The 17430-nt window shown below is 36.2% G+C and overlaps 1 protein-coding gene across 1 annotated transcript in view; it reads right to left on the minus strand.

Moving 5' to 3' along the window:
• Positions 1-17430, minus strand: part of LOC104294770 (zinc finger RNA-binding protein-like) — a gene marked incomplete at its 5' end in the record, with an annotated part of 32889 nt that overhangs the window by 8395 nt on the left and 7064 nt on the right. The window contains 9 exons of the mRNA XM_009894417.1: positions 391-488; positions 8052-8193; positions 9657-9807; positions 10045-10250; positions 11902-12064; positions 12446-12591; positions 12722-12841; positions 14591-14784; positions 15692-15980. Of these exons, the coding sequence (XP_009892719.1) occupies positions 391-488; positions 8052-8193; positions 9657-9807; positions 10045-10250; positions 11902-12064; positions 12446-12591; positions 12722-12841; positions 14591-14784; positions 15692-15980 (1509 nt within the window). The remainder of the gene's footprint in view (positions 1-390; positions 489-8051; positions 8194-9656; positions 9808-10044; positions 10251-11901; positions 12065-12445; positions 12592-12721; positions 12842-14590; positions 14785-15691; positions 15981-17430) is intronic.

Below are 17430 nucleotides of genomic sequence, written 5' to 3' on the forward strand. Positions count from 1 at the left end.
ACACTTAATGCACTTAAAGAAATAGGAAAAAAAGTCTTAAATCTAAACACAAAGCTTTAAACACATATTCCATTATTTAAAGCAAAGTTACTCTGCAGCCTTATGGAACATATAACAAATATACAACATATGATCACCCCAAGCGAGTCAAGCTTTCAACATCGCCTTCTCAATGACCAGAAGAAAAAATAAATAATATCAAATGAGCAATAACTGCATGAAGCAGCTCCTCAATACTCAACCTTCTACATTTAAATTTAGGGACCAGAAAAATATTAAGTATTATTAGCATGAACAACACTGAGTGTTTTCACACAGTTAAACATCTATATTGCAACTGAATTAATCTCTCATAAGGCTACAAGAAGAAAATAAAATGATGTTCCGAACCTGGAACCACTTAGCGTGGCGTAGAGCAGCCAGAGCATCAAGGCATTTTTGCCTGTCCAAGACGTCCAGTGGGTCTTTCACCATACCCGAGGTTACATCTAAAATGGATTGAATTGGCAAAATGCAGTGAGGAATGGGTGTTTGACCAGGTGAGCAAGACACTTCCTTAAAGTAGCTTCAATGTCACACATGCCATTTAAAGTTTAAACACTTGAACAACAAATGTAAATGTTCAATAAAAGCCATTCAATTAGGATTAGTGCATCAACCCAGTATGAAGATCAAGAGCATATTATACTTTAGCTCTCGGGTTATTTTTGAATGCATTGCAGCCTATGCGATGCATAGTACTTCTTTATTTAAGCTAACACTGGAAAAACACATATCCCCTAAAATTAAATGCTGAAGGAAGGATGATTGGACACAGTGCACCAGCACAGAGAACACAAGACAGAAGGAACACAAAAATCCACTTTAACCAAGTAGAAACATTCAAACTCAGTTTCTTGTAAATTTTAAGTCATGTGTTATTTGAGACCTACTCTTTAAAAGAAAAACTAAGTATATAAAAAAATAAATCTTAAAAGCACTAGATGTGTAGCAATGATGTTATTTTTATCATACTTTAAACTTAAAATGGAAATTACTTTGCTTTAAAAAAAAAACTGACTAAAGGAACGTGAAATGCTCTTCAGCATTAGTTCCATTACTTTCTAATACCCTCTCTTTTGCTCATCTAAATAAATTCCTCAGCCCATTATATGCGTGCTCAAATATTATTTAGGATGCAAGAAAGGATCTGAAAAGGGCCCGCTTTACTTAAGATTCAGCAAGAAAAAGAAAAGCAAGGAATAGTTTAAAAGACAAAGCAGAATGTCTGAAAGATAAAGAAAACATAGCAGATCTTGTATATTCAAATGTTCAGAAAACGATTAAGTAAATTACCGAGCTGATTGCTTTGCTACCGAAAAGGAAAAGACCACAAGGCCCTTTTGGAAGTGGTTTAATCAATGAAACTGGAACCACTGAACAAAACGAAAGGGTATCTTTGGGTTACTTAAAAATTGTATAATGCAATGATTAGCTTTAAAAGTTCTTTGTTTTACCGATTATGAAAATGGCTATTGTGACTAGTGACAAAGTATATTGGTAGCATAACTGGTGATACACCAGATAAGATGAAAAAAAAAGCCCTCACTCAATAGCGCTCATTTTGCAGGATCTGGCTGTATAGAACAATATAGTTTACTCCAGCAAGATATAAATTTAGGTAAGTCTGAAAATATTTTTTTTATATATACATGTGTAAAATAAAAAAAAAAAATATATATATTTGAGTCTCATGAAACATGCCAGCAAGGAGAAGCTTCTAGGGATGCTGCAGAGACAGCTCTGAAACCCCCTATTTATACACAAATGTAAAATAAATAGTAGGATACTTTACTATACAGAGAACTAAAAAGCCATGAATTAACATGGTGCTACAACTTTGCAATATAATAATTAAATTTAATCTGAAATACAACATTCATATTTGGGCATTTTTTATAGGATAGTCCCATTGCTCTGCACAGGGCTAAAAAGGGGAGGATTTCAAAATAAGAACAAAGCTGAGAAGAATGTAGGTATTTTCTCCCACAGATATTTAAACTTATGGACTATATGTTAAAGTGGAAAGAAGAAAAACTGCACTAACCAGGGATTTACAGAGCAAATTAAGACATTTAAAACAGCATTTAATTTAAAACAAACAAACCAACCAACCAACCAACAAAACACCCCAAACCTTTACAAAAGAGGTGCCAGGTAAGATAACTGATGAAACAAGTACAACTTGGATATAAAAGACAAGGAGCAAATTTAGAGAAAATCCACAGCAGGGAAAAAAAGAGGCAAAGTAAGGTTGAGAAATTAAAAATAAAAATATGGGTGTTTGGTCTAGTAGTCTAATCAGTTGATTTTTTTTTTTTTTTTTACATTCTTCTAAAACTAATATGCAATTAGGTGACGCTGCAAACTTTTATCACAATAATTCACTACATAATTTGAAATTCCAATTACTTCTAGCTCCGAAAAATTTAAATTTGGAAAATAATTTTACTAAAAAGAATTACAGTTTAAGTGCACAGAAGAGAATCTTACTCAGTGCTGGAAATGTCAATCTAAAATGTGCTACTAAGATATTATATGAATACCCTTGAAACGTAAAGACTAAGTCAGAAGTTGCAAGGCACCTATTGCACTAAGAATACATTGACTGAAAAAAATGTATCAAGGAAACTCTTCTAATACTTAATCTGTGGATTTTTGCATCTGTTTCACATTTCAGGATTAATCCCTTAAAGACTATTTAACTAAATTCAGATGCCTAACCTACCACCCTGTTAAGATAAGTCAAAAACCAGAAATTAATTTACAAAACATAAACACAAATTCTTACCCTATATAACTTAATTTATTACTAACCTAAGTATAAGGGGTTAATCTTCAGTTAGACATGCTGTGTCCACACTATCTCTTCATTAAAAGTTAACAGGTATATCAATTTTGTTAAGTTCTATTACGTGAAATACATTTTACAGTTAACTATTTCAAGACTAGTGTGAACACTGCTTAATTCTAGGAGAGACACAAAAAAAAAAGAAAAAGAAAAAACCCACACAAAGTAACAGTAGATGCTAGGACTAAGCATCCAAACCCCCTCCTTTGTAAAGCATGGCAGGTGTGACATTGAGCTTTAGAAAACCTTGGTCAAAAATCCTTCCGATGTCTTGGCAGCAATCCCTGACAGGGATCAAGTCCCTCTGATAGAAGGCTTTGGACCGGGGCTGTTAGCTAAGGATAAAAAAGACACACGCGCATACGTATATGTGTTTATAAAAAAAAAATACACATGCGCACACATATATGCGTTTATAAGTATATACACTTTGTTTGCTGAAGGAAAGATTCCGCAGCAGAGGTTAGAGCACTTTGAATATATCAGATTTGGTAAACTGTCAAACGCACATTTTTGTAAGGAACAGTAGCTATGAAGTTAGTTTTATTTCACAATGTATTTTTTTTTTAACCTTTTATCACGTAATGGGATTATTATACATCAAACATGATTTTTACCCCATATGCAAGTCTCAGTCTCATCTTTACTCAATCTGGTTCTTCCGGTAAAGCCTTCCTTATCACCTGAACTAGCCCCCCAAGCAGGCTAAAAAAACCAAACCAACAAACCCCCCAAAAAACAACAAAAAAAAGAAAACTAGAAAACTTTAAGCCATTGTAAGACACAGAGCATGAGAAGTTGCAGTAAGAAAAAACACAAACAAATAATATTACTCTGCAGCAAATAAGCAGCAGTCTTCATAATATTCATAAGGCCTTCTTTGCTGCAATTCAGTCTTCTATTTGCTCTAGTTTCAAAAGTGAACTTTTCTGCACATTCATTTTATACTGCTCAGTGTCTTGAAGAGAAACCTAACTTGATTTTGCTTGCCTAGAGGCAGTACTGCATTCAACAGTGAATAAACTCACAATGATCATTTTAACTCAAGTGTGGGTCAGACAAAAATACAGCTTTGTTTCCTTTAGTTAGTAAAAATTAAGGGATTGATGGTAGTAATTTGAAATTTATTTTTAGTCCAGATCATAGAATTTTAGACCAGAAACCACTTAATTTCAATTAAGTATTGTGGCAGGAATCAATATTGCACTTTTGCACAGCACATTAAGAAATAAACATGGTGTTTAAGGTTAACTTCATTTAACGTAATTTAATAATCAAATCTTTTAAGTTAAAGTATTCTTTATGAACTTAAATAATACGTGAAGTCTGATTCAGCACAGACAAACCAAGAGTTATGTTACACTTAGATTGTCAAAAAACAAGTAGAATTGGTTGGGTGTGACAGTACACGTACAAAGCCTTTATAGCTAGGAATAATATGCACAGCTTAAAAATCATGTACAAAGCACTCAGACTCTTCAGAAGTCATCCAAACTAGCGAACATATCTTGAATTTTTTCTGATTATGTAGGATGACTTTGTTAACACAGCTTGCTTACAATGCAGTAGTCATAGCTACAGAACATTACTAACGCAATATAAAAGCCTCAAGTATTTTAGAGGACATATAATGATGAGATGAAATAAAAAAAGCCTCTGTGGCTTATATAAATACATATATACACAAGTACATGTATACATACACACACAATTTTTTCAACCTGAGAAGTGTTAAGATCAGATTTCCTATCTGTAGGTTCACTGTCAAACACCAGAACCCTGCTTGCCATGATCTCTTTCAACTATGAAAATACAGGATTAAAAGGAAACAAAAGTTAATTTTATCTGACCCGTAAACAAAAAGAACCAATGTACTGCAGACATTAATCATGCTTGTTGGCTTAAAAGCTTCCGGAGCTTTGAAAGTGTTACAGAACAGACCCTAAAGCAACACTGCTGGCACCAGAGAAACTGCGGACTTCAGAAACATAAATTGATTTACAAGCTCCACGTTCTGCTTCAGCTCAACGACAAAGCCATTTCTCTTATTGTACTAATCTGGGTTTGCCAGTTGGATAGAAGACTGATTGTAATACCAGGAGCCTAAATATACTCAAAAAGCACTCCAGACCAAAAAGTAACCTCAGAAAGCTGGAAAGAAATCACATCATCTTTTAGATGTTAGAAGTGCTGCTACCATCAAAAGTATCATAAAAGTGCATTTTCGGTTGCACTGCTATTTGAAACGTGCAAGTGATGGTAATACTGATCCAGTTTAAACCCCAAAACCTGCGATTTTTCTAAAACCATACAATCTTTCTCTTAGGGCAAGACTGCTCTAGAAAGCTAGTTTATAGCCATTTTGCATCTGTTTCACATTTCAGGATTAATCCCTTAAAGACTATTTAACTAAATTCAGATGCCTAACCTACCACCCTGTTAAGATAAGTCAAAAACCAGAAATTAATTTACAAAACATAAACACAAATTCTTACCCTATATAACTTAATTTATTACTAACCTAAGTATAAGGGGTTAATCTTCAGTTAGACATGCTGTGTCCACACTATCTCTTCATTAAAAGTTAACAGGTATATCAATTTTGTTAAGTTCTATTACGTGAAATACATTTTACAGTTAACTATTTCAAGACTAGTGTGAACACTGCTTAATTCTAGGAGAGACACAAAAAAAAAAGAAAAAGAAAAAACCCACACAAAGTAACAGTAGATGCTAGGACTAAGCATCCAAACCCCCTCCTTTGTAAAGCATGGCAGGTGTGACATTGAGCTTTAGAAAACCTTGGTCAAAAATCCTTCCGATGTCTTGGCAGCAATCCCTGACAGGGATCAAGTCCCTCTGATAGAAGGCTTTGGACCGGGGCTGTTAGCTAAGGATAAAAAAAAAAAAAAAAGACACATGCGCACACATATATGCGTTTATAAGTATATACACTTTGTTTGCTGAAGGAAAGATTCCGCAGCAGAGGTTAGAGCACTTTGAATATATCAGATTTGGTAAACTGTCAAACGCACATTTTTGTAAGGAACAGTAGCTATGAAGTTAGTTTTATTTCACAATGTATTTTTTTTTTAACCTTTTATCACGTAATGGGATTATTATACATCAAACATGATTTTTACCCCATATGCAAGTCTCAGTCTCATCTTTACTCAATCTGGTTCTTCCGGTAAAGCCTTCCTTATCACCTGAACTAGCCCCCCAAGCAGGCTAAAAAAACCAAACCAACAAACCCCCCAAAAAACAACAAAAAAAAGAAAACTAGAAAACTTTAAGCCATTGTAAGACACAGAGCATGAGAAGTTGCAGTAAGAAAAAACACAAACAAATAATATTACTCTGCAGCAAATAAGCAGCAGTCTTCATAATATTCATAAGGCCTTCTTTGCTGCAATTCAGTCTTCTATTTGCTCTAGTTTCAAAAGTGAACTTTTCTGCACATTCATTTTATACTGCTCAGTGTCTTGAAGAGAAACCTAACTTGATTTTGCTTGCCTAGAGGCAGTACTGCATTCAACAGTGAATAAACTCACAATGATCATTTTAACTCAAGTGTGGGTCAGACAAAAATACAAATTTGTTTCCTTTAGGTGGCATAAATTAAGGGATTGATTGTAGTAATTTGAAATTTATTTTCTTTTTAGTCTACATCAGAAAATTTTAGGCCAGAAAATTGAAATTGAGTATGGTGGCAGGAATCAATATTGCACTTTTGCACAGCACATTAAGAAATAAACATGGTGTTTAAGGTTAACTTCATTTAACGTAATTTAATAATCAAATCTTTTAAGTTAAAGTATTCTTTATGAACTTAAATAATACGTGAAGTCTGATTCAGCACAGACAAACCAAGAGTTATGTTACACTTAGATTGTCAAAAAACAAGTAGAATTGGTTGGGTGTGACAGTACACGTACAAAGCCTTTATAGCTAGGAATAATATGCACAGCTTAAAAATCATGTACAAAGCACTCAGACTCTTCAGAAGTCATCCAAACTAGCGAACATATCTTGAATTTTTTCTGATTATGTAGGATGACTTTGTTAACACAGCTTGCTTACAATGCAGTAGTCATAGCTACAGAACATTACTAACGCAATATAAAAGCCTCAAGTATTTTAGAGGACATATAATGATGAGATGAAATAAAAAAAGCCTCTGTGGCTTATATAAATACATATATACACAAGTACATGTATACATACACACACAATTTTTTCAACCTGAGAAGTGTTAAGATCAGATTTCCTATCTGTAGGTTCACTGTCAAACACCAGAACCCTGTTTGCCATGATCTCTTTCAACTATGAAAATACAGGATTAAAAGGAAACAAAAGTTAATTTTATCTGACCCATAAACAAAAAGAACCAATATCATGCAGACATTAATCATGCTTGTTGGCTTAAAGGCTTTTGCAGCTTTGAAAGCGTTACAGAACGGACCCTAAAGCAAAACTGCTGGCACCAGAGAAACAGTGAACTTCAGAAATGTAATTTGATTTACAAGCTCCACCTTCTGCTTCAGCTCAACGACAAAGCCATTTCTTACTGTACTAGTCTGGGTTTGCCAGTTGGATAGAAAACTGATTGTAATACCAGAAGTATACTCAAAAAGCACTCCAGACCAAAAAGTAACCTCAGAAAGCTGGAAAGAAATCACATCATCTTTTAGATGTTAGAAGTGCTGCTACCATCAAAAGTATCATAAAAGTGCATTTTCGGTTGCACTGCTATTTGAAACGTGCAAGTGATGGTAATACTGATCCAGTTTAAACCCCAAAACCTGCGATTTTTCTAAAACCATACAATCTTTCTCTTAGGGCAAGACTGCTCTAGAAAGCTAGTTTATAGCCACTTACTATAAAATACTTAAGTTTTCCACATAATTTTTATAAGGGGGGGGAAAGCTGAGGTTGGACATAAAGTCCGCATTTTTAAAAATTAAATAAATGCATCATATAAGCATTTATTTTAACCAACTGTTCTCTACCAAAACTGGTCGTTGAAAAACAAGGTTTTGATCAAATACATTAATTGTGCCAGCATGTTGCCTTCTAGGACCTTAATGCCATCTTAAGCAGAATAAACAAACATATAAAAACAGGGGAGAAAGAAGTAACATCTTTACAACTTCCCAACCTCCATCCCTCATGTTCTCCTCCCGAATGACTGGAGATGTCAGTGTGATAGTGACTTGCATTTTGGGTTCCACACATGAATTTAAAATTATTGCTGCTTCTGGGACTGCACACTTGATATCGTATTTCTCAGGACTTATTACCTAAATATTGAGAAAGAGAAATTTCTATTAGCATGCAGCCAAGAAAAGCATGGGGAAGAAAACAGATTTCAACATAGTCTTTTTAATAGAAAGACATAAACACAATATAATTATATGAAGCAGATACCTCTGTATTCAAAGAAACAGCAGTATACACAATTAAGATGTATATCTCTATATATGGACTTGCATACTGTTTCCAAATCATTAATGAAAATACACAGCAGTCACCAAGCATGCAAAAGAAAAAAAACTACCCATAAAAGGAAATTCATATACAAAGTAAATTACATAACAAGAATCTTGACAGTGTTTGAGATAAAGAAAAGCCTCGGTGCCACTTAAAATGCCAGTTGGATATGTTTCTCATTGGAAGATAGGAGCCTTTAAAAAGAACAAAGATGCAGTAGTTCTTCGAGCTCACAGTTACAGGATGGGTACTGCTAGGCTCATTCTATACTTGACTCTCTGATGAGAGCAAAGGGCAAGATAAACACTGGGGGGGGGAAGTAAGAGTAACAAGGTGGTTATTCAGAATTGCTTCTTGCAACTAGATTGAATAATTCTAAATACCCCCAAAAGGAAGCTGTAGGTACCCTCTATCACCTTCTTCCACAAACTAGAGGGACAAGTGACTTCTCCACAAAGCCAGACCAAGATGTGTAGCTTTTAATTTTTTTTCTGTTCTGTTATTTCATTTCAAACAAGAGCAAACCCAAGATTATTTTCTAATTAATATGATCCTGCTAACACTTCTACCATGCCACTGATTCTGCTGAGCATTTTACCAGACTGCATTGAAATACTAATGCTGTGACAAGCATTCTATAATGATGGTGGACAGGCTTTGTTCAGTAAAAAGCACTTTAGCTAAAGACTTTATTCTGTACTTTCATTTCTTGTAGAAATACAGCAAATGGTTTATATGAATTCTGCTGAATGGTCTAAGACTGCATGTACTTTTTTTTTTTAAGTGTCAAATTAAAAAAAAAATAAACAAAACCAAACACAAGACTTCATTAACTAATTGTGGGACTACAAAGCACTGACATATACAAATTGGAAACAAGACATAAGTACAAACAGACTGGCATTAATGGAGAACTTTGACCTTCAGGCAGCACAAACTTCCTGTAACACTGCACAAATTACCTCTGTCACTGCTGGTAACTGGATAACAATCTTCTACTCATTTCTATTTCCCAGTTAAATGAAATCTATTAAATGATGATTGATACTACACTACTAGCATAAACACCTAGATGCTTGTATGGACGCAATATACAGAAATCAAAACATGCAGCATAGTCTCTGCATTCAGACAGAAACACTCAGAAAATGAAAATAAACTGAACTTGAACTATGAAATGCAGCACAGTCAGCCCTGCAGACATTTGACTTGAGGACAGATTTTTACAGTGTCTTTACAAAAATTCAAATCCAAAAATCTAAATTCTACTTACTGCAAGTTGTTTGGGAAGAATTTCAGCAATACGACTGAGTAACATCTTTGAAGGCTTCTCAGCACATAACAACACAAGACTGACATTTCGGTCTCCACGGAGTAGCAAACCTTTAGCCAAAACGCCTACCCGTAAAACTCCTTTCAAAGCTCTGTGAATTATAGTTAAAAGTTGCATTTAAAATAATATAAAAAACATAAAACTAATCCTGAAGATATAAAAGTGATATAAAATAGGAGTATTCCATATACTCTTGAGGCCAGAGAGACATGTGCCATATCAAAACCCAAAAAGAACAGAAATCCTGGAAGCACTGATAACAGTGCAAGGAAAAACATAAAATGACTTCAGAAACAAGTGATGAAATTCTTAATAAGGAAAAAAATACCGGTCTTTACTGCCATCTTTTTTGTCATCTCCCTCTTTGCTCTTGCTTTTTTCATGGTCAGTCATATTGTCAGAAACAAGTTTCAAAGCACGCTCAGTAATAGAAACAATTTTTTGGACTGCTTGAAGTTCCTCCTCTGTTGGATATATAGCTGCATGTTTGGTCATCACATAGCGGTCATCAGAGGAGTCAAGGCGGCGCAGAGGCTAAACAGACGAAAAAGCACATTTCTGAAATTTGGGTACACTTCCAAGTTCACAGATGATATGTGACCAAAACCAAACATGTGGCTAAACAACAGAATATTCAAACCTCAAATCACTGAAATGTAACAAAACATGAACTGAAGTGTCCTTAACAACTTACACTGGTCACAATCAATCATGTCTGAAAAAACATGAAATGTATCAAAAATAAACAAATTATGAAATCCCAGGATAAAAAGTACCTCCCCAACATAAATAGCTATTGTCTTTCTGTTAACTGGAAAATACTTGCATACTGATGCAAAATAAAGTATCCATGATTGCTTTTCATAGAATCACAGAAGAATTCAAATAGGAAGGGACCTCAGGAGGTCCTCTAGTCCAACCTCCTGTGCAAACCATGGTCAGCTATAAGACCATATCATGTTGCTCAGGGCTTTATCCAGTCAGTTCTTGAAAACTGCCAAAGATGGAAGCTGCATAACATCTGTGTGAAAAAAAAAAACATATATTTCTTGCATTCAGTCTGAACCTCTTTTGTCTCAGCTTAAGCTGGTCATATCTTGGCCCCTCAGGACTGTAAAAAGCCTTGCTCCATTGTCTTTATAATGCACAGGCATTAGAAGTCTATTACATCCCACTGAAGCTCTCTCTTCTCCAGGCTGAACAAGCCCAGATACCCTGAGTCTCTCCTCACAGGGCACACAATCCAGACCCCTGACCATCCCAGTAGCCCCACACTGAACCCACTATAGTTTATCAGTATCTTTCTTTTACTGGAAAGCCCAAAAGTGAATGCAGTATTGCAATTTGGGTCTAACGAAAGCTGATCACTTCCTTTTATCTACTGATTATGCTCCTGTTAATATCACCCAGGATGCTGTTGGCCTGCCTTGCTGCCAGGGCACGCGTTTGGCTCGTGTTCAGCTTGCTATCTACCAAGAACCCCAGGTCCCTTTCAGCAGGGCTGCTACCCAGCCTGTCACTCCCCAGCCCCTCAGTGCAAGGGGTTATACCTCCTCAAGTGCAGCATTAGGCATTTGTCCTTGCAGAATTCTATAAAGTTCCTGTTGGTCCATTCCTCCAGTCTGCATAGGTTGGTCTGGATTGCAGCCCTGCCCTCAAAGGTATCAACTGTTCTCTCCACCCCAAACCAATTCAGTTTTATGTCAGCTGCACACCTGATGAGTGTGCACTCACTTCCATCACCTTTCAGATCATTGATAAGGTGCTAATGAGACAAATCCCAGGATAAACCCATGTGGTACTGCACTTGTAGAATATGGTAGAATATGACCTATTATCCACTGGGACTGATGATCCAACCATTTTTTATCCATACATTTGTCCACAATTAGATAAATAAAGTATAATGCAATTAAATTAAATAAAAAGTAGTACACAAATCCAGGTTGACTTGTATTTCAGAAGAATCAATATTTGTCTTCAAGGCATCCTTTCGTCATATAAGTGGACTTATTTTGGAAGACAAGTCCATCTACACGGTTTCATTAGTATATAATTTTTTTCTTCACTTTTCCAAATCCTTTATTAAGAAACACTGGAGACAACTGAAGTAGCAATGAATAATTTACAGTTCTTAACTGTGCCTCCTGGCAAGTGTGATCCCCCCCAAAGTTAAGAAACTCACAGCTGGTCCTTGGGGCTGAGGAGGCATCCCTGGTCTAACTCCCAGCAGGCCTAGAGGTCCTGGAGGGCCATGAGGATATCCTCCATCTGGTATTCTGCGACGGTCATCCCAGTGATGCTGCTCTTCCTCCATTCTCCTCCAGTACATGTCCTCTTCATATCGCCTGAAGTGCAAAGTGTTCTCTTTATATAGCAGTTAATACTTCCAACCATTCTAAATAAATTCTTGGATGTCCTCACTCACTAACCCATTTCTAGTAGTCATGAGCAAATATCAGTGAACTCCAGAGGGTAACGAAAATGAATGGTTATTTTGAAAGTGGGCCTGAATTTATAGCAAATAATTCTAGTAAGTCTACATTCCTCAGAGGGATTGAGCACTTACAAACAAAAACAAATAAAAACCCCAGAGGGATAACAACTTAAAACAAGACAGTACAGAGTTCTCAAAACAAGTATTCAAATTAAGTAACTACAGAAGCAGTTAGTTTTAGATAATCTGACTGCAGCTTTGTCTCTTTCATTGACAAAACAGAATGCATTACCTCATTTCCATCCTCCAGCGTTCCTCCTCTTCTCGCCTTCTCCAGTACTCTTCTTTCTGCATCTGTTTCCTCATCTTCTCTTCTTGAATTTTTCTTGCTCGAATACTGGGCTTTACTTCTACTTGTAAGTCTGGGTTTACTTTTTTCTAGTTCAGAAAAATAATGAATGAAATGTTGGCTTGCCTCTTGTCATCTCAAAGTTACAGAGCTCTTCTGACATGTTTAACACACACTATTGGTCTATGATAAAATAAAAGCATTAGCATTTCTACTAACCTTATACTGAAGTCTGTGCCGCCTCCCTTTTAAGTGCATCTCCTTGGCATTAGGATCATTAAAACTGCATTCACAAAGCTTACAGTGAAAGCGGATCACCTTTCCTTCATCATTTCTTACCTGGAAAATAAAGTTATAACACATTAGGCTTTTTTTTTTTTTTAATAAAACAAAGCTGATGTAAAAATTAATCTAATTCAGTGACACTGGATAATGACTACCCATCTCAAAACATGCTAAAAAGTTCACACAGTAAAAGAAAGAAGGCAAAACAGAACTTTCAATTCTGACAGACACAACATTGTGTTTGGTAACAAAGAACAAAGTTCTTCCATTACAAAGGGTACACAGCTTTAAACTCCCCGAACATATTGAGTTGAATAATTACAAACCTGCAAATGATGAAAAATTTACATCAGACTTCATCCACATATCTCATTCCACCCACATGAAGAGTGCCCCACTGAGCTCAAAAGAAACAAGCACAATACAAATTCATAAACATATGCACAAGCCTTTGCAGATTCAATGCCTTGTCACTCTTATCTTCAAGGAGGACCCAGGGAATTACAGGCCAGTCAGCCTAACATCAACCCCTGGGAACGTGATGGAGCAGCTAATCCTGGAAACCATTTCCAGGCACATTAAGGACAAGAAAATCATCATCAGTAGTCAGTATGACTTCACCAATGGGAAGTCATGCTTGAGCAACTTGATAAACTTCTGCGATGAAATGACCAGCCTGGTAGATGAGGGGAGAGCAGTTGATATTGTCTACCTGGACTTCAGTAAGGCCTTTGGCACAGTCTCACCATAATATCCTCATAGACAAACTGTTGATGTATGGACTGGATAAGCATACAGTGTGGAGGACTGAAAGCTGGCTGAATGGCAAGACCCAGAGGGTGGTGATCAGTAGAAAGAAATCTAGTTGGAGGCTAGTAACTAGCAGTGTACCCCAGGGGTCGGTACTGGGTCCAGTCCTGTTGACATCTTCATTAATGATCTGGATGATGGGGCGGAGTGTACCCTCAGCAAGTTTGCTGATGACACAAAACTGGGAGCAGTGGCTGATGTGCCAGAGGGTTGCGTTGCCATCCAGGGAGAGAGATCTCAACAGGCTGGAGAAATGGGCTGACAGGAACCTTGTGAAGTTCAACAAGGGGAAGTGCAAAGTCCTGCACCTGGGGAGGAACAACCCCATGCACCAATATATGCTGGGGGCCACCCATCTGGAAAGGAGCTTAGCAGAACAGGACCTGGGGGGTCCTGGTGAACACCAAGTTGAACTTGAGCCAACAGTGTGCCCTTGCAGCAAAGAAGGCAAATGGCATCCTGGGCTGCATTAGACAAAGTATTGCCAGCAGGTTGAGGGAGCTGATCCTTCCTCTCTAACCCAGCACTGGTGAGGCCACATCTGGAGTCCTGTGTCCAGTTTTGGGCTTCCCAGTGCAAGAGACGGACATACTGGAGAGAGTCCAATGAAAGGCCACAAAGATGAAGAAGAAACTGGAGCCTCTCTCCTATGAGGAAAAGCTGAGAGAGCTGGGACTGTTTAGCCTAGAGATGAGAAGGCTTAGGAGGGATCTTATTAACATATACAAATACCCAGAGGGAGGGTGCAAAGAGGACAGAGCCAGGCCTTTTTCAGTGGTGCCCAGTGACAGGATCAGAGGCAACGGGCACAAACTGAAACACAGGAGGTTCCTTCTTTCAACTGGCTCTAGGTGGCCCTGCTTGGGCAGGGCGGTTGGACCCTCAAATGACCTTCAGAGGTCCCTTCCAACCTCAGCCATTCTGTGATTGTTTCATGTTGAATAATTTTTCACTAAAATAGTTAAAAAATAATCCAAATTTTCATATCAATACCTCCTCCACATAGTCATGGCCCACTGGCTGGACATCACTTTGCAAGGCAACAAGATTTGGAGGAGTCACTGGTTCAGCTGCTGTGTCTGGGTTTACTTCCTGTGTTTGTACTGTAGAAGCAGTTGTTGTTTTAACACTTTCAGCTGATTTCATTTCTTCCAGTTTACTTACTGTCGTCTGAAGCTTATTACCACCTAGAAATCAAAAAAGTTAAGAATTTAACTTTCATAAAATGAGAATATGATTACACATGATATGCAAACTGAAGACTTAATTTGCAAGTATCAATGTTCTGGCCAAAGTATTTTAAAATTAGTTAAAACTGTTAAAGGTTTTTTTAAAAAAAGTTTAACAAAAAGTTATTTAAACACTTAGTTTTTTAGTTTAGTTTAGTTTAATTTAGCAAGAAAAAACTTTTGCTTTTTATAGTTGCAATTTTCATCATTGATTTTCATGGTTTTTCAAGAGAGGACTGAATGGAACAACTTGGCAAATATATTTTAATCATTTTTTTTTGGTCAGATTATTTTCTTTTTTCCTAAGTGGATCCAAAAAAGTACTTCAAAACCTTATAATGTTTTTACTAACAAAGGTAGTATACTTTCAGTGTTGCAACTGCATAGGTCTTTCCTTCAAGAGCAAGATAGCTTATTGTTGAATAACTGCTTCCTATCTCTAAATGTCTGTCATGCTTATTTCAAAAGTTTCCAATGTTACAAGGATGTTTCAGTTGCCCAGTTATCCACTGCCAACCTACTGCAGGTTGCCTTAACAGCCCAGGCTGTAAACTGAAATTAGGACCAACTGGACTATAAATTGCAATACTCCAACAGCTACTACATAAGAAACCAATGGTGGGAGGCTTCTTATGAAGGTGGAAGAAGCCTCCAAGGGAGGTCAGGTGGAGACAACAGGGCAGAAAACACCATAAATTGTGAAGCAAAACTTTTATATACATTCTTATTTTCCCTTATCAGTAATTGTCTTAAACACAACAGTTACTCATGCATAACTAAATACATTTGTATTTTTTGCACTAAGATCTTAAAAAAATTATAGAATAGGTTAGGTTTCAAAATAAAGACTGACTTCTGTACTTGCCAACAAAGTTTATTTTTGGTGTAGATATTTTCTTTACAGCTATGTTAGCAGCGGTTGAAGATGTTTTGTTATTGGATGACGTGTTAAATGGTGAGTTTGCCGTGGGAGTAAGAATTTTCACTGCAGAGGATCCAACAGAGGAGTTCACAGTGCTGCTGCTAGTTGCTGTATTTGAAGCAGAAGCAGTTGGTTTGGAAGCAGATGTGGATGTTGAGGAAGTAGCTTGGGTAACCATATTTGGTTCAGTTGAAGGAATGGGTTTGCCAAGTTTTGTGTGCAACTTTACTACCTATAAGAATAAAGAGAAATTCATAATATGATCTCACTGGCATAACTATAAAATCCAAACTTGTTATAGGTTATGGAAGTTTTATCAAAAATATCACCCTAAAAAGTCATTGCTTCTTGATAAAAAGCAATCTCGGAGGGGGAACAGAAAGCCAAAACACTCACAAGCCAGTAAAAATCAAAGAACATTTTACTCAAACTGTTTTGTCACCTGGTTGCTTTTTATTCTCCCTCCAAAAATTGTAGTACATTGAACTATTTTGGTTCAAAAAAAAATATTTGGAAATAAGAGTTATTTAATTCAGATTCAACAACATTGTCTCTTTTGCTCACTACATTTTAAGAGTATTTATATTGAAAGATTTTCCAGGTTATCTAGCAAAACTGAAGATATTCCTTAGACAAAGGTGGTAGTTTTTTTGGGTTTTTTTTTTTGTTTGTTTTTTTTTTTTTTTTAAGCACATCTACAGAGACAGTTAAGGAGGATACAAGAGGCATATTTCAGAGGTCTTTAGTATCTCATAGAAAGTCAAGAGGTACATGCTTATTCTTAGAAGTAATACGCAGAGGCCTTTTCACAACACGCTTGAGAGAGAATAATACTTTTTTGGCACAGCTGACTATCACCTGAAAAAGCAATGCATGTAGTCCGTAAGAAAAAAAACATGCAAAATGAAAACTAAAGACTAGGTTTGAAAGTAGCAGTAAAAAAAAAAAAAAAAAAAAAAATCTGCTAGAAATGCATTTAATGTAAACACATGTACATAATCATGATTGCAGACAACTGTATACATATACCAAGTTTTTTGTTCTTATTTTTTAAGCATGTTCTCCATCAGAATACAGACATATTGTCACATAATACTATAAATTTAAAGTTCAAGCAACTCTTCAAAATTACTTTTTTTCCAGTAGAATGCACAAGATTCTTCAGTGTACCAAAGAAAGAGTCCTTTGAGATTTCATTTTTACACTGATGACAACCTAAATTAGTGTTAGTTAGCGACTATCTATGAGGAAGAAAAAGCGACATCCAAATATATAAAGATAATATATACCATACTCCATATACCTATGGAGTTACTGGGCACAACCCAAAAACTTAATGGCTCAATAATTAAAGAAAGAACACTGGATAAGTCTATCTAAATTATAATTTTTGTTCTTGTACTAACAAAAAAATATTGGGAATTTTTTTTTTTTTAAATTTGCTATGAGATTTATTTATTTTAATAGGAATGATGTTACTGGTGCCACTTGTACAGTGTTCTGAGATAAAGAGCTATAAAAGCTGAATATTAATACTGTATCTGTTGCTGACATTAATCTTGCCAGAGTTACGAGGAAAATCTGTAATATCTAAACACACACTACACTGCCTTTCCATTTACTATTGCATGGACAAGTTTAAAGCACAGTTCACAGGGGTTCACAGCGCAGCCCACAGTCTT

Source organism: Charadrius vociferus, unplaced genomic scaffold (genome assembly GCF_000708025.1).
Source record: "Charadrius vociferus isolate BGI_N301 unplaced genomic scaffold, ASM70802v2 scaffold1291, whole genome shotgun sequence".
NCBI classification, from domain to species: Eukaryota; Metazoa; Chordata; class Aves; order Charadriiformes; family Charadriidae; genus Charadrius; species Charadrius vociferus.